This window comes from Haematobia irritans, chromosome 5 (assembly GCF_050003625.1).
Source record: "Haematobia irritans isolate KBUSLIRL chromosome 5, ASM5000362v1, whole genome shotgun sequence".
In the NCBI taxonomy this organism is placed as follows: Eukaryota; Metazoa; Arthropoda; class Insecta; order Diptera; family Muscidae; genus Haematobia; species Haematobia irritans.
The window spans coordinates 7,805,396-7,832,930 of record NC_134401.1 but is presented as its reverse complement, the minus strand read 5'-3'; the positions used below and the strand labels follow the sequence as shown (position 1 = coordinate 7,832,930).

The window sequence follows — 27,535 nt, the reverse complement described above, 5'->3', positions numbered from 1 at the left end:
AATAAAATTTTGACAAAATTTTCTATAGATATAAAATTTTGACAAAATTTCCCAGCAAAAAATGGAGCACTATTTCAGCAGGATTGTAAGGGAGAGAGGCAGTACCAACTGCCGAAACAGCGCTGATTTTTGTGGACGATGTCCCGATTTAGAGAAGCTTCTACATAGCGCTGATATAATTGATTATTTTAATAGAAATATTGCTCAGAAGTGATATATAATCTTGGGTATAGCATTGTTGGCGTGAAGGAAACCAGCACTACCTTTCATGCATCTATACTGCATGAATTGGTTGCAATAACGTAAACGAATGATCATAAACTGGTTTGATTACTCGTTTACGATTGCCACCGATTCAAACAGTGTGGATGCACTGCCCACTTTATTGTATACCAGAAAGCGCAACTAAACTCTTACTGCTGAAGTATTTTTTGCTGGGTTTCTATAGAAATAAAATAAAAAAAAAATTCTATAGAAATTAAAATTTGACAAAATTTTCTATAGAAATAAAATTTAGACAAAAATTTCTATAAAAATAAAATTTTGACAAAATTTTCTATAAAAATAAAATTTTCATAAAACTTTCTATAATAAAATTTTGACAAAATTTTCTTTTGAAATAAAATTTTAAAAAAATTTTCTATAGGAATTAAAATTTGACAAAATTTTCTATAGAAATTTTTTCACTCAGTCTAACCTTTCGAATCGTCAATTGTGTTGTCATTGAATCTCTACAGATGAAATTGGATTCCTATGAAATTTCGATAATAGCCGGATTAGAATGTAGTACAAGATTTTAAATTGCGTAATTGCCTTGTGTATATCTATCATTAGATTACAAAAAATATATGTTTATCATTATTATTGATTTTGTTGACTCCGTCCAGATTAAGGTTTCCCTGTCATATTTCATAGTGCTATAAATTTTCATTAATTTTTTTTTTTGGTATACAATAAAATAATTTTTTTAATACTAATAAAAATATTATCTTTATGAATGGCATGTATCAGAAGTACTTACAAAAAGTTGGATTTGATATATTTTTTACATTAAAAAATACTTAAATTATTCACATATTTTTGCATTAACCCAAAAATTCAATTTTCCTAAATAATCCTTTAAATTAAAAACAAAGCAAAACACAGCTTTATAGTGGTGATATGGATTACCACCACGTATTCCATCATCATTGCTGCAATAAATGAACTCACATAGTTTATTTGATTATTTTGTGTCAATTTCGACCACGTTTTATGTTCTTTTCCCTTGATTGCTCGTTGTTTTTTTTTAGTGGGTCACATTAATTACGGGCTCTGACCAGGCATTTCATTCACTGAATTTTTTTCACTTCTATATTTGTTTTGTACATTTTTATAAGCCATGCGTTTTTCTCGTTTTTTTTTCGTCGTTTTCCCTCTATTGAGTTGGCCTTTGAAATGTTTACCTTTGTTTATTTGGATTGAATAAACAATTTGAGGTCAGTTCGGGGCAAATGGAGATCCTTTATATATATAGTGGGGTTTTTATTTTCGAAGCCTTGCCACAAACAAACCATCTTTGGTGGAATATACATATAAGAAATAATGAGGATTTAATATATTTAATTGAAAGGGAGAATGTTTTTTATTGCATTAAAATAATGACGATAGATTTATTGTGTCAGTGGAAATTTAGGGATTATATCTCATTTACATATTTTTTTTTATAGCGTTTACTTAAATTTTATTGAAATTGCCTTTAAATAAAATATTAAGATAAAATTTTTAGGGATATTCAAATATTAATTTCATTTCAGTTCCAATAAAAAGGTTTTTAAAACTCCTCTCCTATTCATGAAAAAAATCCATCTGTAATTTACCCTGGGGTCATTTATCATCACTTCGTTGAAAGTGTGGAAGAAATGTTGTCCTTTCTGCCAAAAGCTACTGCAATTTGAAAATATTTCTACAGTTGCCATACCAATATCCGAAAAAACATCAACATACCCATAAACAACTCAAATTTTTTTTACAATTTCAAATGTTCTTCGTTTCTCTACATTGCAATAATGTGCATTGTTGCAGAAATGTCCTCCTCCTCTTTGGTATTTGATGATGATATTGGCATTATACAAGAATTGCAGCCATCATAGCTGGCAAGCAAATAAAGAAAAATATCACAAAATATACCAAACAGACTGAAGGATTATCTTAGTCAGCACTTGACAAAGCTTGCCAAAAAAACCAAAAAGAAGTGAAAAAATTATACAACAAATATGTTTGTATGGAGCAATAAATAAGTGAATGACACATATGGGAATTTCTATGGAAATGTTGTGGTATAAAAGTAATACGGTCATCACCTTTTTAAGATAGCCGAAGAAACATTTTGGGGCGTATTTGCATTATGAAAATAAACCCCAATATTTCAAATGAAAGTGAACTTCAAAGTCCTTTTTGGGACTGTGCTCACGGTTGCCATAGCTGATAGAATTCTACCAACCGTGGTAGGATTTTTCCTCTGTGGTAAATTGCTAGAATTCTTGATGTTTTGGTAGATTCTACCAAAAATACCTCTCCAACGAAAAGATACTTAAATTTTGGTTAAGAATAAAATGTTGATAAAATTTTCTGTAGAAATAAAAATTTGGAAAAAATAAATCTTTAGAAATAAAATTTTGAGAAATTTGTCTATAGAAATAAAATTTTGAGAACATTTTCTATAGAAATTAAGTCTTGAAAAAATGTTTTATAGAAATAAAGTTTTGAGAAAATTTTCCATAGAACCAAAATTTTAATAAAACTTTCTATAGAAATAAAATTTTGACAAAACTTTCTATAGAAATAAAATTTTGACAAAACTTTCTATAGAAATTAAATTTTGAAAACATTTTTATAGAAATAAAATTTTGACAAAATTGTTTTCTTTTTATACAATTTTGACAAATTTTTCTCTAGGAATAAAATTTGGACAAAATTTTCTGTAGAAATAAAATCATGGCAAACTTTTCTATAGAAATAAAATTTTGACAAAATTTTCTATAGAAAAAACATTGACAAAATTTTCTGTAGAAATAAAATTTTTACAAAATTTTGACTAAGAAATAATTTTGACAAAATTTTCTTTAGGAATAAAATCTTGACAAAATTTCTATAAAAATAAAATTTAGAAATAATATTTAGACAAAATTTTCTATAAAAATAAAATTTTGACAAAATTTTCTTTTGAAATAAAATTTTAAAAAAATTTTCTATAGAAATGAAATTTGACTAAATTTTCTATAGAAATTAATTTTTTCACTCAGGCTAACCTTTCGAATCGTCAATTGTGTTGTCATTGAATCTCTACAGATCTACGTAATTGCCTTGTGTATATCTATCATTGGATTACAAAAAATATATTTATCATTATTATTAATTTGGTCGACTCCGTCAAGCTTAAGTTTTCCCTGTCATATTTCATAGTGCTAGAAATTTTCATTAATGTTTTTTGTATACAATAAAATTTTTACAAAATTTTCTTTAGGAATAAAATCTTGACAAAATTTCTATAAAAAATAAAATTTAGACAAAATGTTCTATAGAAGTAAAATTTTAGCAAATAAAATTTTTACAAAATTTTGGCTAAGAAATAATTTTGACAAAAATTTCTTTAGGAATAAAATCTTGACAGAATTTCTATAAAAATAAAATTTTGACAATATTTTCTCTAGGAATAAAATTTTGTCAAATTTTTCTCTGGGAAAAAAATTTTGACAAAATTTTCTATACAAATAAAGTTTTGAGAAAATTTTCTATAGAAATAAAATTTTAATAAAATTTTCTATAGAAATAAAATTTTGACAAAACTTTCTATAGAAATTATGTTTTGAAAAAATGTTTTATAGAAATAAAATTTTGACAAAATTTTTTCTTGTTATACAATTTTGACAAAATTTTCTATGGAAATAAAATTTTGGCAAAATTTTCTCTAGGAATCAAATTTTTGCCAAATTTTCTATAGAAAAAAAAAATTACAAAATTTTCTGTAGAAATAAAATTTTTACAAAATTTTGGCTAAAAGAAATATTTTCTTTAGAAATAAAATATTTTCTTTAGAAATAAAATCTTGTCAAAATTTTCTATGAAAATAAAATTTTGACAAAATTTTCTATAGAAATTAAATTTTGAAAAATTTTTTTCAGAAATAAAATTTTGACAAAATTTTTTCTTCTTATACAATTTTGACAAAATTTTTTATGGAAATAAAATTTTGGCAAAATTTTCTCTGGGAATCAAATTTTTGTCAAATTTTCTATAAAAAAAATTACAAAATTATTTATGGAAATAAAATTTTGGCAAAATTTTCTCTAGGAATCAAATTTTTGTCAAATTTTATAGAAAAAAAAAATACAAAATTTTCTGTAGAAATAAAATGTTTACAAAATTTTGGCTAAAAAAAAATGTTGACAATATTTTCTTTAGGAATAAAATCTTGTCAAAATTTTCTATGAAAATAAAATTTTGTCAAAATTATCTATAGAAATAACATTTGGACAAAATTTTCGTTGGGAATAAAATTTTGACAAATTTTTCTCTAGAAGTAAAATTTTGTCAAAATTATCTATAGAAATAAAATTGTGACAAAATTTTCTCCAGAAGTAAATTTTTGACAAAATTTTCTCTACGAATAAAATTTTGCCAAAATTTTCCATAGAAATAAAATTTTAGCAAAATTTTCTCTAGGAATAAAATGTTGGTAAAAACACACTTGGAATAAAATTTTGATAAAAAATTATGGGAAAGAAAATTTTCTATAGAAATAAAAATTTAACAAAATTTTCTACTGAAATAAAATGTTGACAAAATTTTTGCTGCAAGTAGAGGATGATGATGAAGAATGTGGCAATTCCGAAACGTGTGTCCATCCAACCATCTTGCAGTCTATAGGGCTTTGCCCAAATAAATTTGACAAAAATTCTTTTCCTCTGTTGGTTAAGCTATTCTTGTAGTTTAGTCAACACAATGGTTTTAAAGCTGAGATCAAAACAACAAATATGATTGAAGTACAAACCAACAATAAAAAACAAAACACGAAAATTTGGTTTAGGAATAAAATTTTTACAAAATTTTCTGTAGAAATAAAATTTTGACAAAATTTTTCTCTACGAATAAAATTTTGACAAAATTTTCTATGGAAATAAAATTTTGCCAAAATGTTCTATAGAACTAAAATTTTAGGAAATTTTTCTCTAGAAGTAAAATTTTGACAAAATTTTTTATAGAAATAAAGTTTTGACAACATTTCTCTTGGAATAAAATTTTGCCAAAATTTTCCATAGAAATAAAATTTTGGCAAAATTTTCTCTTGGAATAAAATTTTGATAAAAAAAATTATGGGAAAGAAAATTTTCTATAGAAATAAAAATTTGACAAAATTTTCTATTGAAATAAAATTTTGACAAAATTTTGTTTAGGAATAAAATTTTGACAGAATTTTCTGTAGAAATAAAATTTTGAAAAAATTTTTCTCTAGGAATAAAATGTTGACAAAATTTTCTATAGAAATAAAATTTTGACAAAATGTTCTATAGAAGTAAAATTTTAGCAAAATTTTCTATAGAAGTAACATTTTGACAAAATTTTCTATAGAAATTAAATTTTGACAACATTTTCTCTTGGAATAAAATTTTGCCAAAATTTTCCATAGAAATAAAATTTTGGCAAAATTTTCTCTTGGAATAAAATTTTGATAAGAAAAAATCATGGGAAAAAAAATTTTCTATAGAAATAAAAATTTGCAAAATTTTCTATTAAAATAAAATTTTGACAAAATTTTGTTTAGGAATAAAATTTTGACAGAATTTTCTGTAGAAATAAAATGTTGACAGAATTTTCTGTAGAAATAAAATTTTGACAAAATTTTTCTCTAGGAATAAAATTTTGCAAAATAAGTCTTTTGTTTTAGTGTTTTGGTAAAATATTTATCAAATTTTGGTAGATCATTTTTGGCTCGAGTAGCAATCGTGAGCGTGGCCCCACTTTCGGGTCCCTCTTTTTAATTGAGTTTTGGGGCTCATTTTCCTGGGGCCTATTTTCATGTCGCTTATTATATTTCCATTGACAAACCCGGCTAATTAGGTCCTTAATATGATAACCTATGCTACCTATTGTTTATTGTATTTTATCCATGTTACCCATATTGAGTTTTTTTCCTCAAACTGTTTGTTGTTTCATATTCTCTAGAACTTTCTTCAATGGAAATCGCCATAAAATCTTATGTTTATTTACCCGTAGCCACATAAGTAGAGAGCGTTCCAATTATGATTATTTGTGTTGCCACAGCAACGAATAAATAATAAATAAAATATCCACACACACACACATATATACATACATAGGTTTGGTCAGAATAGTGCCAAAAGTAGTAGCTTACAACTACTACACCACATAGACTGATATAATCAGCATTGCTAGGTTTCAATAGGTTTTCATTTTTTTTTTTGGTTGCGAGTCTCTATTATGGCCATAAAGCCATCGAAGAAACCACATGAAAAATATATTTTATTGCTGATATTTTGATAATCCTCGACACAAGATTGCATTGTATCCGGCTGTCTGACTATCTGGATGGAGTATTTTCACCTCCTTCTGCAATGATAATAGGAATAATAACCAAATAACAGAGCAAAGTCTTCGAGTTGCAATTCCTTGGGGCAATAGACGTTTGGCAAAGAGGATAAACAACAATCAGACAAAATACAATAAATATAGATAAAAAGTAGTTTTCCTCTATAAAGTATTTGGTCAATAATTTTTTATCGTTTGTTTATTTGTCAATTTAGTTTTTTTTTTTTGCTTTTTCACTATATCGTTGTTATATGAAGATGGTCACGGTGCATCATAATCTTAGGGTTTGTCTTGAATGAACTTCTGTATTTTTGCAATTGAGGTGTATACAAGAAAATAAACAAGGATTTAGAGACAGATAGAGAGGGCGAGAGAGCAATGGACTTTTGGCCCATGGTATATGGTATACCACTGAAAGAGGTTTTCACTCCAAGGTAGTTGATTGTTATTTGTTTAGGTATTGAAATTTCAAACAAAAATAATAGAAAAATGTCCTTCAGCATTAGATGTGGATAGTGGGTAGAAATTATTCTGTTTAGAAAGGTGAGATCCGGAAGAAAACAAATTGAGCTTTTGTTTTTATACAAAAAATGTGATAGAAAAATCAAAGACCGACCGACTCTGTCACTGTATCACCAAATTTACAGTAATACCAACACTACCATCACTCAGAAAAAAGTGAACTCTCTATTTCACTAAAGCCAATTTAACTTTATTTTAGTTCATGGAATTATTATGTTTGGAGAAAGTTTCCTTTACTCTAATAATTTTTTGTGTACGTTAGTTAAATTAAATAAAACCGAGGAAAAAAATAAACTCAAATGAAGCATAAAGATGAACTAAATTCGTGTCTTCCACAAAATAGTTCACAATTTCTTTAAATTTGTAAATTTTACCAAAAATGCGTCCATCATGAACTTCGTATATCACTAAAGCCATTCTTGCAATTTTGAACTCCAAGTTTTTCCTTAAAACTACAAAATTTTCTTTAACAAGTGAAAAAACTTAGTTATGTCTAATAAATTTTCTTGAATTTGTAGAAAAATATTTACTTATTTTTATGTCATCGGCGTGACGCCAACGTTTGTAATACTGTTTAGTTAAAATTTTCTACAAATATTCAAAATTTTCTAAAATTAACGGAAACTTTTCTTCCTGGTTGGTTCACTGTTTTTTCAGTGATCCATCATGGGATCGGGTCTTACTTTCAATTTTGAGAAAATTTTCTATAGGAATAAAATTTTGAAAAAAAGTTCTATAGAACTAAAATTTTGAGAAAATTTTCTATAGAAATAAAATTTTAACAAAATTTTGTATAGAAATAAAATTTGAGAAAATTTTCTATAGAAAAAAAGTTGACAAAATTTTCTATAGAATTAAAATTTTGAAAAAATCTTTTATAGAAATAAAATTTTGACAAAATTTTCTATATTAGAAATAAAATTTTTACAAAATTTTCTATAGAAATAAAATTTTGACAAAATTTTCTATATTAGAAATAAAATTTTTACAAAATTTTCTATAGAAATAAAACTTTGACAAAATTTTCTATAGAAATACAATTTTGACAAAATTTTCTATAGAAATAAAATTTTGACAAAATTTTCTATAGAACTAAAATTTTGAGAAAATGTTTCTATAGAAATAAAATTTTGAGAAAATTTTCTATAGAAAAAAATGTTGACAAAATTTTCTATAGAAAATTTTCCATAGAAATAAAATTTTGAAAAAATCCTTTATAGAAATGAAATTTTAACAAAATTTTCTATAAAAATAAAATTTTGACAAAATTTTCTATAGAAATAAAATGTTGACAACATTTTCTATAGAAATAAAATTTTGACAAAATTTTCAATAGAAATAAAATTTTGACAAAATTTTCTATTTAAATAAAACGTTGACAAAATTTTCTAAAGAAATAAAATTTTGACAAAATTTTCTATAGAAATAAAATTTTGACAAAATCTTCTATAGGAATAAAATTTTGAAAAAATTTCCAATAGAAATAAAATTTTGAAAAAATTTCCAATAGAAATAAAATTTTGACAAAATTTTCAATAGAAATACAATTTTGAGAAAATTATCTATGGAATTAAAATTTTGACAAAATTTTCCATAGAAATAAAATTTTGACAAAATTTTCTATAGAAATAAAATTTTGACATAATTTTCTATAGAAATAAAATTTTGATAAAATTTTCAATAGAAATAAAATTTTGATAAAATTTTCAATAGAAATAAAATTTTTACAAAATTTTCAATAGAAATAAAATTTTTACAAAATTTTCTATATAAATAAAATTTTGAAAAAATTTTCAATAGAAATACAATTTTGAGAAAATTTTCAATAGAAATACAATTTTGAGAAAATTATCTATGAAATTAAAATTTTGACAAAATTTTCAATAAAAATAAAATTTTGACAAGATTTTCAATTGAAATAAAATCTTGACAAAATTTTGTATAGAAATAAAATTTTGATAAAATTTTCAATAGAAAAAAATGTTGATAAAATTTTCTATAGAAATAAAATTTTGACAAAATTTTCAATACAAATAAAATTTTGAAAAAATTTTCAATAGAAATAAAATTTTTACCAATTTTTCTAAAGATATAAAATTTTGAAAAATTTTTCTATAGAAATAAAATTTTGACAAAATTTTCTATAGAAATAAAATTTTGACAAAATTTTCTATAGAAATAAAATTTTATTAAAATTTTCTATAGAAATAAAATTTTAATAAAATTTTCTATAGAAATAAAATTTTGACAAAATTTTCAATAGAAATAAAATTTTCACAAAATCCTCTATAGAAATAAAATTTGGACAAAATGTTCTATAGAAATAAAGTTTTAAGAAAATTTTTTATAGAAATAAAATGTTGAAAAAATGTTCGTAAAAATAAAATGTTTAAATTGTCAAATGAAGTAAAATTTTGACAAATGTTTCTATAGAAATAAAATTTTGACAAAATTTTCTATAGAAATAAAATTTTGACAAAATTTTCTACAGAAATAAAATTTTGACAAAATTTTCTATAGAAATAAAATTTTAAAAAAATTTTTTATAGAAATAAAATTTTGACAAAATTTTCAATAAAAATAAAATTTTGACAATTTTCTATAGAAATAAAATTCAACACATTAACAATTCAAGGGTATTTACACACCCAAAAAATTGTCGTTCTTAGGAGGAACCATTCATTAATTCGAAGAAAAAAACATTTTTATACTAACCACAAAGATTTTGATTAAAAAAAAAAAACTTCAAAATGGGATCTTTTAATTTGGTAGATTGTAGTACAAATTTCTCCAAATTTTGGTAGATTATTTTTGGCACGAGTGGCAATTGTGGGAGTGACTTCATTTTATTTTTGGGGCCCATTTGCATTATGAAAATAAACTCCAATATTTCAAATGAAAATAAACTCCAATTACCTTTTTGGGATTGTGCTTCGTTTGCAAGTGGAATCTAATTTGACATTCTGGGTTTGGTCAATTGTGGCAACTATAGACTCTTTTGTTGTTCTGAATAGCATTGTATCACCTCAGATTTGGTTTTTTCCGTGGCCGGTCTTCAGCCGTGGTTTAAAACTTCCTTCTATGGATAGAGTCCTAAAAAGGGCTAACACATAGGAATATTGAATTTTTTTTTCTTAAAACTTCATATTTTGCCATCAGTTAGGGTTCATTTTCTTCATACAACTAACTTTTGATTGATTTTTGTTTCAATTAAAAATTTTGTTAAACAAATAAAATTTTTAATTGAATATCTTTTTAAACTCAATTAAAATGTTCGTGATATTTTTTTCTGTGTATATATAGTACTGATTGTGTGTCTTACACCCTACCGGTTCAAACCCATGTTTCTAAGAGTATATGTAAAAGCTTTAGGTTCTTACTCATGTTTATATTAAACCTACTACAAATTTAAATAGTCCCTGGTGGGTTTTAGTACGGACTCATTAAATTCTAAAAATATTGTGACAAGGATAATTGAAATTCCTCATGCATTCTCATAACGAAGTTTGTCATTTTGTCCTTGTTTTTTCTATTGTAGATATTTTCTAACCAATATCCTTAACAGAATTAAAACAAAAGCCAATCAACATGCCATGCATGCACTTTTATTTTGGCTTCAATTAAAGGAAAACATTTCTGTGTATTTTGTTGCTTATTTCTCTTCTTCTTCGTGTTTTTGTCGTTTTTTTATTGGTTCATTAAAGACAATGTAATTGCATGTCCTTTATTTTGGGGGACAGTCAATGTGAATTGGGGATATCAATGCTCATAAAGGCTTGCAATCTAAAAGAGGGGAAGTTTCGCCCTGGTATCCCAAACCACACTTAATGATAATTTTCTGATTGCCCCAGAACTTATGGGTTTTGGGGGTGGGGAGCTATGTTTGAATTCTTTGTCCTTTCCAATTTTCTTTATGGGTCGCAGGTGCTTTTAATTTGTTTTCAATTGTGTAATTGTTTCCAGTGCATAAAAATCGATTAATGTCCTCATTTGTGTTATTGCTGTCACATTGCCATTTGGTTATTATTTTATGTCCTTCGGCAACTGTCATTGCTATTGTTTTTATTGCGGTTGATGTCAATGTGAAGGCGGGTCTCTATTGTGGTAATTACAATTGTAATTTACCTCATGCCACCTTTTGTATACACCAACCAGAACTAAACATCCTGAAAATGACCTCTCGCCCCCTCCCCCACCACGAGGCTTTATTTTGATTGCATTTCAACCGCATTGATATTCACATACACACATACCGACCAACACTTAAGCCAATAAATACCACATTTGTGGTTTATAAAAAAAAAAATAAAAGCTAGAATTTTCCAAGTTTCCCTTCTAAAATCCTCATCCTCCTCTCGATTCATTGGCGACCCAACTCTATACAAAAATATAAACAACAAAATTACGAGGCCTAATAAAAACAAATATATGAACGAATTGCTTTATATATACAATTTTGTGAATTAAATTTTTTTTTTTGGTTTTTTTGTTCTCCCCCAAAAATTAAATCACAAAATTATTCTGAAACTCAAAACCCCTATTGGGCCATGTTTTTATAGAATAGCCTCAGTATTAATCTCGACATGAAAATTACATTTCGGCCCTTTTTGGTGATTAACATTCGTATACATGGGCAATTAACATGTAATAGAGTCATGTTATACCCGTTTGTAAATATTTATGTTCGAGAGTATGTGTGTATACTTGTGTGCTCTTGTATGTTAATGAGTTTATGTTGAGTTATTGTTGTTATTCCATGGGCCTCCCAAAAGAGACTATTGAAAGAGATGTTCTCGTATTAAGAAGGAATTGCTGCAGGTATGGAAAATGCAGTACTATAGTCCTTTTTTCAAAACTTTTTCACTGGTACTGGTCAGTACCGTCCCATGAATGATTTAGTAAAAAAATATTTTAATATTTTGAGAAAGAAAATTTTGTCAGAATTTTATTTCTATAGAAAATTTTGTCAAAATTTTATTTCTAAAGAAAATTTTGTAAAAATTTTATTTCCACAGAAAATTTTCACAAAAATGTTATTTCTATATAGAAAATTTTGTCAAAATTTTAATTGTATAGAAAATTTTGTTAAAATTTTATTTCTATAAAAATTTTTGTCAAAATTTTATTTCTATAGGAAATTTTGTCAAAATATTATTTCTATAGCAAATTTTGTCAAAATTTTATTTCTATAGAAAATTTTGTCAAAATTTTATTTCTATAGGAAATTTTGTCAAAATTTTATTTCTATAGAAAATTTTGTCAAAATTTTATTTCTATAGTAAATTGTTCACAATTTTATTTCTATAGAAAATTTTGTCAAAATTTTATTTCTGTAGAAAATTTTGTCAAAATTTTATTTCTATAGAAAATTTTGTCAAAATTTTATTTCCATAGAAAATTTTGTCAAAATTTTATTTCCATAGAAAATTTTGTCAAAATTTTATTTCCATTGAAAATTTTGTCAAAATTTCATTTCCAGAAAATTTTGTTAAAATTTTATTTCTAAAGAAAATTTTGTCAACATTTTATTTGTATAGAAAATTTTGTTAAAATTGTATTTCTATAAAAAATTTTGTCAAAATTTTATTTCTATAGAATATTGTCAAAATTTTATTTTGTCAAAATTTTGTTTCTATAAAAAATTTTGTAAAAAGAAATAATATTTTGACAAAATTTTCTATAAAAATAAATTTTTGGACAAAATTTTCTATAAAAAAAATTTATACCTAATGTTGTCAAAATTTTATTTTTATAGAAAATTTTGTCAAAATTTTATTTCTATAGAAAATTTTGTCAAAATTTTATTTCTATAGAAAATTTTGTCAAAATTTTATTTCTATAGAAAAATTTGTCAAAATTTTATTTCTATAGAAAATTTTGCCAAAATTTTATTTCTATAGAAAATTTTGTCAAAATTTTATTTCCATAGAAAATTTTGTCAAAATTTTATTTCTATAGAAAATTTTGCCAAAATTTTATTTCCATAGAAAATTTTTGCCAAAATTTTTTTTCTATAGAAAATTTTGTCAAAATTTAATTTCTATAGAAAATTTTGCCAAAATTTTATTTCCATAGAAAATTTTGTCAAAATTTTATTTCTATAGAATATTGTCAAGATTTTATTTTGTCAAAATTTTGTTTCTATAAAAAAATTTTGTAAAAATTTTATTTCTATAGAAAATTTTTCACAATTTTATTTCTATAGAAAATTTTTCACAATTTTTTTCTATAGAGAATTTTGTCAAAATTGTATTTCTATAGAAAATTTTGTGAAAATTTTAGTTCTATAGAAAATTTTGTTAAAATTTTATTTCTATAGAAAATTTTGTCAAAATTTTATTTCTATAGAAAATTTCCATAGAAAATAGAAAATTTTGCCAAAATTTTATTTCTATAGAAAATTTTGTCAAATTTTATTTCTATAGAAAATTTTGCCAAAATTTTATTTCCATAGAAAATTTTTGCCAAAATTTTATTTCTATAGAAAATTTTGTCAAAATTTAATTTCTATAGAAAATTTTGCCAAAATTTTATTTCCATAGAAAATTTTGTCAAAATTTTATTTCTATAGAATATTGTCAAGATTTTATTTTGTCAAAATTTTGTTTCTATAAAAAATTTTGTAAAAATTTTATTTCTTAGAAAATTTTTCACAATTTTATTTCTATAGAAAATTTTGCCAAAATTTTATTTCTATAGAAAATTTTTCACAATTTTTTTCTTTGGAGAATTTTGTCAAAATTTTATTTCTATAGAAAATTTTGTGAAAATTTTAGTTCTATAGAAAATTTTGTTAAAATTTTATTTCTATAGAAAATTTTGTCAAAATTTTATTTCTATAGAAAATTTTGTCAAAATTTTATTTCTATAGAAAATTTCCATAGAAAATTTTATAAATTTTTTTTCTTTAAAAAAGTGACAAACAAAATTTTTTTCTTTAAAATTTAGTTTTAAGGAGCTCTAATCTTCCAATGGAATTTTTGTTAAAATTTAGTGAAAAGTACTTTTTCTCTCAGAAGATACGTTTTTTGTACTTTCTTAAAAATTGTATTTTCCATCCCTGGATTGCTGCTGTGTAATAATTTTTTTAATATACCAGAAAATGTATCCTGCTACGAAAAGTAGAGTAGAGAGTGTGCAATTTTAGTTTACGGCACAATATGTTCCTTAAGCCCTAGACATACAAATTTGTAAAATATTAATATATAAAATATGTATATTCTGCTAGAACCCAGAATTTTAAAATAAAATTTTGTCAAAATTTTATTTCTATAGGAATTTTTGTAAATTTTTTTATTGAAAATTTTGTAAAAAACAAATTTATAGCAAATGTTGTCAAAATTTTATTTTTATAGAAAATTTTGTCAAAATGTTATTTTTATAGAAATTTTATTTTATAGAAAATTTTGTCAAAATTTTATTTTTATAGAAATTTTATTTTATAGAAAATTTTGTTAAAATTTTATTTCTATAGAAAAGTTTGACAAAATTTTATTTCTATGGAAAATTTTGTGAAATTTTTTATTTTTATAGAAAAGTGACAAACAAAATTTTATTTTCTTCAAAATTCAGTCTAAAGGAGCTCTAGACAATAATCTTCCAATGGATTTTTTGTTAAAATTTAGTGAAAAGTACTTTTTCTCTCAAAAAATACCTTTTTTGTACTTTTTTAAAAATTGTATTTTCCATCCTTGGATTGCTGCTGTATAATAAATTTGTTTTGTTTTTAATATACCAGAAAATGCATCCTGTTACGAAAAGTAGAGTAGAGAGTGTGCAATTTTAGTTTACGGCACAATATGTTCCTTAAGCCCTACACATAAAACATTTTAAAATATTAATATATAAAATATGTATATTCTGCTAGAACCCAGAATTTTAAAATAAGCCTATAAATATTGAAAAATCTCTAGCAAATCGATTGCCAAGGGAAATGTTATGGACAAATGTCCTAGGAAAATAAAAATGTTTATATCATATTCATTTTTTTATTTATGTTGGAATTTTGAAGATCGATTGACTTTGCCACGATTGACAAGCATTTTAAAACAGTTAATTATCCTATAAATCGAATTGAGATATTGCAATCAGAATTAAAAAGTCGATTTCTTCGACCTTTTTTGACTTTTTCAAAATTATTTAAGATGCAAATCCGGTACCATGTGGGATAAACCAACGAGCTTTTTATTGAGCATTACTTTGGCAAAGAAGGTCTAACTGGAAGCGGGAATAAAAAAATAAATTTAATTCACTTATAATTAAGTGATTCGAAAAATTGGTTATCTTAACATGAATGAACTTTTTTGTTGGCTAAGTTCAACTTGGTTTTAATTTTTTTATTCATTTTAATTCTGTCCAGATTGCATTTTTTATTCAATTTTGTAATTTTTTTAATAAAAAAATCTACGATAAATAAAATTTAAATTAGGATAAACCTCTCACTTATGGAATTTTCATTCTCTTTTATCCGTATAATAATAAAGCATTTATGGCCTGTTCCTGTATATCGAACGAAAGCTTTCTTTCGTATTTCAAACGAAAGAAAATTGATTTTTGTTCTTTTATTTGGAAAGGCAAGTCACTTCATATTTTGTTGTCATTTGAATGAATTCTCAGGCCAAAAATTTAAAAATACTCATTTTTAATAATCAATGTATTCTCATACAAACGAATCGAACTTTCAAAAATAGAAAAACCCAAATTCATTCGAATTCGAGTGACTGCCTTTCTTCCGAACTGGTTTTCGTTCGATATACAGGAACAGGGCATTAGGCTGTGTAATCTTTGATTTTGGGAAAATTCTTCTTATTTTATTGTTTAATTTAATGACATGAACGAAAAATGAGAAAAAAAAATTACTAATGACCGATCGACATCGAATTTTACTATATTCAAAATGCATATAAAATTTTTCATATTTTTATTAAATGAATTAACTTTTTATTAAAATTAGATAATTCCCCTTATTTTGTTATTATTATTATTTTTTTTTTAATTTAATAACATAAACCAAAAATGAGGAAAAAAATATATATCATAGAGATCGAATTTTAGTAAATTCACAATATATCAATATATATCATAGAGATCGAATTTTACTAAATTCACAATTCACATAAAATTTTTCATTTTTTCTTAAATGAATAAATTTTACTTAAATTGTATTCATAATTTACTAAAATGAATAATTTTGTTTAATTATATATGTCGTGAACTTGAAACTAAAATTATTTTAAAAATTTTTAACTCAATTTTGTTTCCTTCAAAATATGAACTTTTTCTTAAACAATAGAAAAATTTCATATTTTTAATAAATTTTCTTCAATTGGACAAAAAGTATTCAATTTTTTGTATAATGCAATTAATAAAATATTTTAAAATTTATTTAAAAATAAACGGTTGGTTCACTTTTTTCTGGATGTATAAAAAAGTTTGGATTTTGGCCATTTGATTCTGCTCCATAGTTAACAAAAATTTCCAAAGGTAATTTAAATTGATTTTATTTCATGAAAATTATTTTATTATAGTAAAATTTTCCGCAATGTGAGATTTTTTTTTATTTTTGAATTATTATTGGTTTACTCTAACTTTATTAATTCAAAGTAGGAAAAAATTTTACCCAAACGAATTACTCACAAAATAGTTCATATAAATTTTTTTTTGAAATCTGTAAATTTTATTTAAATTTTGTCCGTCTTGAATTTTGTATATCTCTAGAGACATTTAAAAATATTTTAACTGCCATTTGTTTTTCTCTGAAATACATTTTTATGTTCGGGTGTATATTTATCGCTCACTGTAGCTTTAATTTAGTTAAAAATAAATCTAATTTTTTTCATGGTAGGCTTAATTTTTTTGGTGTATAAAATATTTGGCTCCATTTCATTTTGCTTCAAAATCAACAAAAATTAAAAAAAAAAATATTTATTTGTTTTTATTTCAGGAAAATTATTTTATTATACTAAAATAAGGTAAGATTTTTTTAATAATTTTTGGTTTTACTCTAACGTTTACTTCAAAGTAAGAAAGCATTTTATATAAATGACATACTCACAAAATAGTTCATATTTTTCTAAATCAGTAAATTGAAGTTAAATTTTGTCCGTCTTGAATTTTGTAAGACATTATAAAAAATTTTAACTGTCAGCTTTTTTTTCTTCTAAAATTTTTTATGTTCGTTGGGTGTATATTTATCGTATATTTTTTTTTTATTTAATTTTTTTTTTTGGTGTATAAAATATTTGTCTCTATTTGAAACTGCTCCAAAAGCAACAAAAATTTCCAAATCTATTTTATTTTTTTTATTTCAGGCAAATTTTTTTATCGAAGTAAAAATTTCCCTCAATGTGCGATTTTTTATACCCTGCGCCACACTGTGGAACAGGGTATTATAAGTTAGTGCATATGTTTGCAACATCCAGAAGGAGACGAGATAGACACATGGTGTCTTTGGCAAAAATGCTCAGGGTGGGCTCCTGAGTCGATATAGCCATGTCCGTCTGTCCGTCTGTCCGTGAACACATTTTTGTAATCACAGTCTAGGTCGCAGTTTTAGTACAATCGACTTCAAATTTGGCACAAGTATGTGTTTTGGCTCAGAATAGATCCCTATTGATTTTGGAAGAAATCGGTTCAGATTTAGATATAGCTCCCATATATATATTTCGCCCGATATGGACTTATATGGCCCCAGAAGCCAGAGTTTTACCTTAATTTGCTTAAAATTTTGCACAAGAAGAACAATTAGTACTATAGTCAAGTGTGCCAAATTTTATTGAAATCGGTTCAGATTTAGATATAGCTCCCATATATATCTTTCGCCCGATATGCACTAATATGGACCCAGCAGCCAGAGTTTTATACCGATTTGCTTGAAATTTTGTACAAACATAACACTTAGTCGTATAGTCAAGTGTGCAAAATTTGATTGAAATCGGTTCAGATTTAGATATAGCTCCCTTATATATCTTTCGCCCGATATGGACTAATATGGTCTTAAAAGCCAGAGTTTTGGCCCAATTTGGTTGAAATTTTGCACAGGGAGTAGATTTGGCATTGTAGCTATGCGTGCCAAATTTGGTTGAAATCGATTCAGATTTAGATATAGCTCCCATATATATATTTCGCCCGATATGCACTTATATGGACCCAGAAGCCAGAATTTTATCCCGATTAGCTTGAAATTTTGCACAAGGAGTACAATTGGTAGTATAAACATCTGTGCCAAATTTGATTGAAATCGGTTCAGATTAAGATATAGCTTCCATATATATTTTCCGCCCGATATGGACTTATATGGCCCCAGAAGCCAGAGTTTTGGCCCAATTTGGTTGAAATTTTGCACAGGGAGTAGATTTAGCATTGTAGCTATGCGTGCCAAATTTGATAGAAATCGGTTCAGATTTAGATATAGCTCCTATATATAGCTTTCGCCCGATTTACACTCATATGACCACAGAGGCCAAATTTTTGCTCCGATTTAGTTGAAATTTTGCACAGGGAGTAGAATTAGCATTGTAGCTATGCGTGCCAAATTTCGTTGAAATCGGTTCAGATTTAGATATAGCTCCCATATATATGTTTTTCTGATTTCGACAAAAATGGTCAAAATACCAACATTTTCCTTGTAAAATCGCCACTGCTTAGTCGAAAAGTTGTAAAACTGACTCTAATTTTCCTAAACTTGTAATACATATATATCGAGTGATAAATCATAAATAAACTTTTGCGAAGTTTCCTTAAAATTGCTTCAGATTTAAATGTTTCCCATATTTTTTTTACTAAAATTGTGTTCCACCCTAGTGCATTAGCCAACTTAAATTTTGAGTCTATAGATTTTGTAAAAGTCTATCAAATTCTGTCCAAATCGAGTGATATTTAAATGTATTTATTTGGGACAAACCTTTATATAAAGCACCCAACACATTTGACGGCTGTGATATGGTATCGAAAATTTTGATCTACAAAGTGGTGCAGGGTATAATATAGTCGGCTCCGCCCGACTGGACTTTTCTTATTTGTTTTAAATTAATTTTGGCTTACTCTAATGATATTAACTTAAAGTAGGAAAAAAAAATCACACGAACGAGTTACTCATAAAATAGTTCATATATTTTTTTTAATCAGTCAATTTTAGTTAAATCATGTGCATCTTGAATTTTGTATGGCTCTAAAGACATTTAAAAAAAAACTGACTGTCATTTGTTTTTCTTTGAAATACTTTTTTCGTTTCGTGTTCGTTGGGTATATATTTATCGCCCACTGTAGCTTTAATTTAGTTAAAAATAAACTTAAATGTTTGTACTTATTTTTGGTGTATAAAATATTTGGCTCCATTTGATAAATTTTATTCAATTTTTTTTTTAATTTCAGAAAAATATTTTATTATAGTAAAATTTTTTCTCAATGTAAGAGAATTTTTATTATATCAAAAAAAAATTTTTTTTGCTTACTTTAGCGATATTCACTCAAAATAGGAAAAAATGTATGTATTATTTTTTTAAAATTATTTTTGGCTTACTCTAGCAATATTCAGTCAAACTAGGAAAAACATTTACACAGACAAATTTATCACATAGCTCATATTTTTTTTAAATCACTAAATTTGACTTAAATTTTGTCCGTCTTGAAAATTTTAATATTCATTTTTTTTGTTTTCTTCGAAATGTTCTCCCATGACTGGGTTCTCTTTATTTTTGTTGTATATTTATGGCCCACTGTGTCAACGCATATATGTATCGTGACGAGAAATTAGCGAAATGAGAATTTATTTTTCATTTGTCGTAGATGTTTTAAATTTCAAACATTCTTTTATATTCACATTCGTATTTGTATACAAACCTGTTGTTCCATTTTTTGACTGCGATTGCTAATTGCGGACATGATGATGATGATGAAGTTGACGTTGAATGTGATGAAGATGATGATGACAGCACGTGTTAAGGATACACAAACCAAAAGGATATCGAAGAAATATTTTGGAAATGGAGAATAAGTCAAAAAATGTTTTCGTTTTTGTTTTTTCTCCAACTTTATTAAGTATTCATATTTTTTTTTAATTGATTTCGAAAAATGCCACTTAGAATAGTATACGCGGTCTATTATTTTTTGAGATTTTCTTTTATTATTTTTACACTTATGGATTTTTTGTATTTTAATTTTACGTTGAGTTATTGTGCGCTATACAAAAGCCGATGTTGTATTTTTCTACAACGAATTGAAATAAAAACTGAATTAGCAATGCTCTTGCCATTGGCCTATGGCCACAGTTGTTAAAGGCAAATTTATGGTTTTTGTTTTATATTTTGCCAAGTACTTGTTGTTTTATTCACTTAGTTGTTTATATTTTATTGATTAAAAATCCAAACATATGGCAGCTTTTTGATTTAAAGGGGCCTATGGCAAAAGGTAAACACAATCACATAGATGGCTTGTTAAATCACTGACCCCAATTTCACTTAGAGAATCGAACCTCAAAACGTGAACATTTCAATGGAAATATGCCGGTAATTAAAATGCCATAAAAAAATCCACTACCTCATCTATACAAATGATGTATTCCTCAAGAGGCTAAGAGAACAACATGTTTATCGAAAATCGTAAGCACTTTGAGATTTGTTTTCATAGAATTTTTCTTAATAATTTCCTTTTTCTTAACAATTTTTTTTGTATATGAATTTCTTTTTCGTACAGAACACAAAACAACACATTAACAAATGTGAATCATTTCAACGATGGACATGCAAAGCATGACGTCATATTGTTGTTGTTGTCGCCGTTGGTTTCTTTCAACAAATGCTTTGTTATCCTGGCAACGTTGAATGAAACAAGAAAAAAGACAAAAAAAAGCAACCACGACAACGACGACGACCGTTACCTATGAAACAACAACACGCGTATTTTATTTTTAACGAATTTCTTTGTTTTCACGATTTACGTTAAAATCAACAACACATAAAACAAAAAGGATATTCCCTAATTCTCTAATTTTCTGTTATTCGTGTATTCCTTGGCGGAGCTAAACAATGACTAAATAAACAAATTTCACCATGGTAAGGATATACATATATCCATAATAAGCCGAAGATTTAACAGTCCAAACACGAATCATTAAGTCCTTTAACATTAGAGAGTTTGCTGAATCAATACACTCACTTTGATTTTATACACCACACTTGGTCTCTCCAATGTAAACGAATGAGAATATGCATGTTAAACTCTCTATTTAATTTTAGTCTCTGCAGACTGTTTGGCTAACAGTGTTTAACGCCTCATATTTCATGCTATTGTACAGCTCTCATTGCCTTTAGTTCTTGCTCTCTGTCTCTCTCTGTTTCAATCTTCTCATGTTACCATTTGATGTGAGTGACTTGTGTTTGTTGTTTTTAGTTTGCTGTGTAATGGCCTTTGCATTGTTGCCTTTAGTGTAATTGTTAGGATGTGTATGTGCATGTGTGTTCATTTTTACTAGCAGCACACTTCACAGGACCTCTGCAAGTGAAACTATAGCAACCTTACATTATTATGGTATGGTATGCTATGGAGGAATTAAAGTACACAATGTAGCTACACCATGCACATGCATTGCATATATATTGGAATTTGCAGCTGCTTATAGTGTTGCCATATACAATGACAATGCCCAATGGGGGAAATTATCAATAAGTAAAAATGTAATTAAATAGGTGTTATTGAGGGGATCTATTGAATTGTTTTTGTTGGTCTAGAAAGCATAATTTTAATTGGGTTTGAAATTTGGAATATGGTTTGCAGCGTTGCTAATATTTTATTTTTAATGAAACCTCTAGATTATTTCTCAAACTACAAGCAAAAAATCCATAAAAAATGCTAAATATTTTTTGTACCAAAAGTCATGGCGGGAATGATTTTTAATGTATGGATTGTACTTTGAAATATGTGGAAAACCTTATTCTAGCAGAAAGGGTTAGATCAAATCGCAGGTTTGTTCACATGCCGTTTCTTGTCGACATCCTAAAAAAAACTCGCGAAAGGCCAAGAAATAATTTTTTTTCCGCTAAAATACTTAAAACAAAACCAGATCTAGCGAAAAAGGCCTATTTGGTAACGCTGGTGGTTTATATGTTAGACCGATATGGTGATGTACTAGGTTAGGTTAGGTGGCAGCCCGATGTATCAGGCTCACTTAGACTATTCAGTCCATTGTGATACCACATTGGTGAACTCTTAACACTGAGTGCTGCCCGTTAAGCTCAATGACAAGGGACCTTCTTTTTATAGCCAAGTCCGAACGGCGTTCCACATTGCAGTGAAACCACTTAGGGAAGCTTTGAAACCCTCAGAAATGTCACCAGCATTACTGAGGTGGGATAATCCACCACTGAAAAACTTTTTGGTGTTCGGTCGAAGCAGGAATCGAATCCACGACCTTGTGTATGCAAGGTGGGCATGCTACCACTATACTATATATAGTCAATATTTGTCAAGAGTTTTATATAAAATAGTTGATGACAAACGTTCCAGACTAGCGTTATAATGCACTAAAAGTCATAAAAATTTTTTAAATTCTATCCGTCCTATGACAAGCCCATGTTAAATTCATAGCTTCTGCATCAATTTGGCACCACTTCCGGATCCAAAAAGAACATTTTCAATTGACAGCCAGTCTTTCTGACTGGCTGTCAATTGTAATCATGCTACAGTCTTCAAAAATAAAGCTATCCAGCTGATATTTTACACAAACCCGTATTTTATCTGCAGTCAGGTCAAGTTCGAATATGGACTTTATCGGTCCACATTATGACATACACAGAAAAAATATTTTTTATCTTCAATCACGAAATTAATTGATCCAATTAATTTTTAATTGAAATGTCTTTAATCACAGAAATGATAATATCAATCACCAAAGACAATTGAAAAATTAATTGTTCCAACTAAAAAATTAATTTTTGTGATTTATTTTTGTTTCAATTACAAATTTTGTTGAACCAATGAAATTTTTAATTGGATATTTTTGAAAATTTAGTTAAAATTTTAATTGGAAAAATTTTGATAATTTTTTTTTTGTTTAGCTTCCATACAAATCGACTCCCTGGTCTTGAGCCTCTAGACACGTCAATTTTTATCCGATTTGCCTGATAATTTTATTTCTATAGAAAATTTTGTCAACATTTTATTTCTATAGAAAATTTGCCAAAATTTTAATTCTATTGAAAATTTTATCAATATTTTATTTTTCATAGAAAATTTTATTTCTATAGAAAATTTTGTCAAAATTTTATTTCTACAGAAAATTTTCTCAAAATTTATTTTTTTTTATTTTTTATTTTTATTTCTTTAGAATATTTTGTCAAAATTGTATTTCTATATAGAAAATTTTATTTCTATAGAAAAATTTTGCCAAAATTTTATTTCTATTAAAAATTTTTATCAATATTTTATTTTTAATAGAAAATTTTATTTCTATAAAAAATTTTGTATTTCTATAGAAAATTTTGTCAAAAATTTATTTCTACAGAAAATTTTCTCAAAATTTTATTTCTATAGAAAATTTTCTCAAAATTTTATTTCTATACAAAACTTTCTCAAAATTTTATTTCTTTAGAAAATTTTGTCAAAATTGTATTTCTACATAGAAAATTTTATTTCTATAGAAAATTTTGTCAAAATTTTATTTCTATACAAAATTTTATTTCTATAGAAAATTTTGTCAAAATTTTATGTCTATAGAAAATTTTGCCAAAATTTTATTTCTCTAGACATTTTTGTCAAAATTTTACTTCTATCGGAGATTTTTTCAAAACTTTATTTCTGTAAAAAATTTTGTCAAAATTTTATTTCTATAGAAAATTTTGTCAAAATTTTATTTCTTTAGAAAATTTTCTCAAAGTTTTATTTCTATACAAAATTTTGTCAAAATTGTATTTTGTAAAAATTTTATTTTTATAGAAAATTTTGTCAAAATTTTATTTCTATTGAAAATTTTGTCAAAATTTTATTTCTATTGAAAATTTTGTAAAAATTTTATTTCTATAGAAAATTTTGTCAAAATTTTATTTCTGTATAAAATTTTGTAAAAATTTTATTGCTATAGAAAATTTTGTCAAAACTTTATTTCTATAGAAAATGTTGTCAAAATTTTATTTCTTTAGAAAATTTTCTCAAAATTTTATTTCTATAGAAAATTTTGTCAAAATTTTATTTCTATAGAAAATTTTGTCAAAATTGTATTTCTAAAGAAATTTTTTCCAAATTTTATTTCTATAGAAAATTTTGTCAAAATTTCATTTTTTTATAGAAAAATTTGTCAAAATTTTATTTCTATAGAACATTTTTTCAAAATTTTATTTCTATAGAAAATTTTGTCAAAATTTTATTTCTATGGAAACCTTTGTCAAAATTTTATTTCTATAGAAAATTGTGTAAAAATTTTATTGTTATAGAAAATTTTGTCAAAATTTTATTTCTATAGAAACATTTGTCAAAATTTGATTTCTGTAGGAAATTTTGTAAAAATTTTATTGCTATAGAAAATTTGTCAACACTTTATTTCTATTGAAAATTTTGTAAAAATTTTGTTTCTATAGAAAATTTTTTAAAAATTTTGTCAAAATGTTGTTGCTATAGAAAATGTTGTCAAAATTTTATTTCTATAAAAAATTTTGTCAAGATTTTAATTTTATGGGAAAGTTGGTCAAACTTGTATATGGTCCGGGGGACTCGACAAATAAGTTTTTATTTTAGAAATCGTTTTTTGTTATATATATATATATATATATATATATATATATATATATATATATATATATATATATATATATATATATATATATATATATATATATATATATATATATATATATATATATATATATATATATATATATATATATATATATATATATATATATATATATATATATATATATATATATATATATATATATATATATATATATATTTTTTTTTTTTTTTTTTTTTTTTCAGCAAAAAAAAAAAAAATATGAGCTTATTTGGTTTCCATGTGATACCACAGTGATGAACTTCTCTCTTGCATGCTGCCCGACTCCATGTATAGCTCAGAACGGCATTTGACATTATGGTAAAACCGCTTAGATAAGCTTTGAAATAGACAGGAATTTCACCAGAAGTACTGAGAGGGGTTAAACCACTGCTGAAAAATTTTTTGGTAGTCGATCGAATCTGGGAATGAAACCATGACTCTTTCTTCTACAAAGCGAAAATGCTAACCATTGCACCACGGTGTGGCTCGCATATCCCCATTCCATTTCACGACGGTGTGGCTCCCATATCCTCATTCCTTAACCGATCTCCTTCAAGTTAATCCTCTAGGCCTTGAAATTCAATATAAAATTTTGATTTTTTTTTTTCAATTCAATCATTGGATATGTAATGATTTTCAACGGGAAAACCAGAGCAGAGGATTGTATTAGATTGGTACAGCTAAATAGGAGTGTTGTAAAGGATTTTAAGTACCTTGAGATATGGACATCTAACAATACATAGACACTTGTCGGACTTCCTTTCAAATGTTTTTATTGTATGGAATTGCGCTCTTGCCCCAAAAGCCCATCTAATTTTTTTCTAGTATCCTGTTATAACCTTAAACCCATTTGCCATCTATTAATGACAAAAAAAGCCATTTTTTTCCTAGCTAAGTACTCTCTATCACTAAAACATATTCGCGGTAAAACAATGAAATATGTTCCTATGTGAAATATATTTTACAGGCCTTAATATCAGGTAAGGATGCTAAAGCATGGTGGCCATAGAGACAAACCACGTTCACCAAACGACAGGTTTTTTTGTTCTTTTCTGCTTATACCCTAGGCCGTGATGCACTACTCAATTCGGTGATAGTTTTTTTTCGCTTTTTTCTGTTTTTGTTTTTTTTTTTTGCTGTGAAGTGAATATGCAATTAGGTTTATGATAGACACTATACATTCGAGTACAATAAGGATGAATGCTGAGTACCACTATACATTGAGTAAGCGACCATATTGCCAGAAGCTGAATTTTAAATAAAGCCAATAAAAGGTTCCTGTTTTTATAGAGTTTTACTAGCGAAGAGCTTTAACATATTTATGATGAGACTTTTGCAAGTCATAGGCTACTAGAAGTTGTAGTGTTTTCTACCCCAAACAAAAAAACAAAAAAGAGAGACAAGAAAAACTATAAAGAATTTGTGACATCAACCAGAAAATAATTTAGCTTATGGATTTTATATTAAAAAGAATGTATTGTTGATTGTGATAGGCAGATCTGAATTGTTCATGGTATAGAAATAAAATTTTGGCAAAATTTTCTATAGAAATAAAATTTTGGCAAAATTTTCTATAGAAATAAAATTTTGACAAAATGTTCTATAGTTATAAAATTTTGACAAAATTTTCTATAGCAATAAAGATTTGACAAATTTTTCTATAGAAATAGAATTTTGACAAAAATTTTCTATAGAAATACAATTTTGACAAAATGTTGTATAGAAATAAAATTTTGACAAAATTTTCTATAGAAATAAAGGTTTGACAAAATTTTCTATAGATATAAAATTTTGAGTAAATTTTCTATAGAGATAACATTTTGACAAGATTTTCTACAGAAATAAAATTTTGACAAAATGTTCTATAGTAATAAAATTTTGACAACATTTTCTATAGTAATAAAATTTTGACAAAATTTTCTATAGGAATAAAATTTTGACAAAATTTTCTATAGAAATAAAGATTTGACAAAATTTTCTATAGAAATAAAGATTTGACAAAATTTTCTATAGAAATAAAATTTTGACAAATTCTTTTGTAGAAATACAATTTTGACAATATTTTCTATAGAAATACAATTATGATAACATTTTCTATAGAAATAGAATTTTGAAAAAATGTTCTATAGAAATGAAATTTTGACAAAATATTATATAGAAATAAAATTTTAACAAAATTTTCTATAGAAATAAAATTTTTACAAAATTTTCTATAGAATTAAAATTTTCTATAGAAATAAAGTTGTAAAAAAATTTTTCTACAGAAATAAAATTTTGATAAATGTTTTTCTATAGAAGTAAAATTTTGAGAAAATTTTCTATTGAAATAAAATTTTCTATAGAAATAAAATTTTGACAAAATTTTCTATAGAAATAAAATTTTGACAAAATTTTCTATAGAAATAAAATTTTGACAAAATTTTCTATAGAGATAAAATTTTGACAAGATTTTCTACAGAAATAAAATTTTGACTAAATTTTCTATAGAGATAAAATTTTGACAAGATTTTCTACAGAAATAAATTTTTGACAAAATGTTCTATGCTAATAAAATTTTGACAAAATTTTCTATAGAAATAAAGATTTGACAAAATTTTCTATAGAAATAAAGATTTGACAAATTTTTCTATAGAAATAAAATTTTGACAAAATTTTCTATAA

General features: G+C 25.2%; 1 protein-coding gene across 1 annotated transcript in view; it reads right to left on the bottom strand.

The window, feature by feature from the left end:
• Positions 1-21,088, bottom strand: part of ktub (Tub domain-containing protein ktub) — a 216,137-nt gene extending 195,049 nt beyond the window's left edge. Inside the window, exon 1 of the mRNA XM_075309231.1 lies at positions 19,951-21,088. Coding sequence (XP_075165346.1) covers positions 19,951-19,992 — 42 coding nt within the window. The 5' untranslated portion in view covers positions 19,993-21,088. The remainder of the gene's footprint in view (positions 1-19,950) is intronic.
• Positions 21,089-27,535: the final 6,447 nt, after the last annotated feature.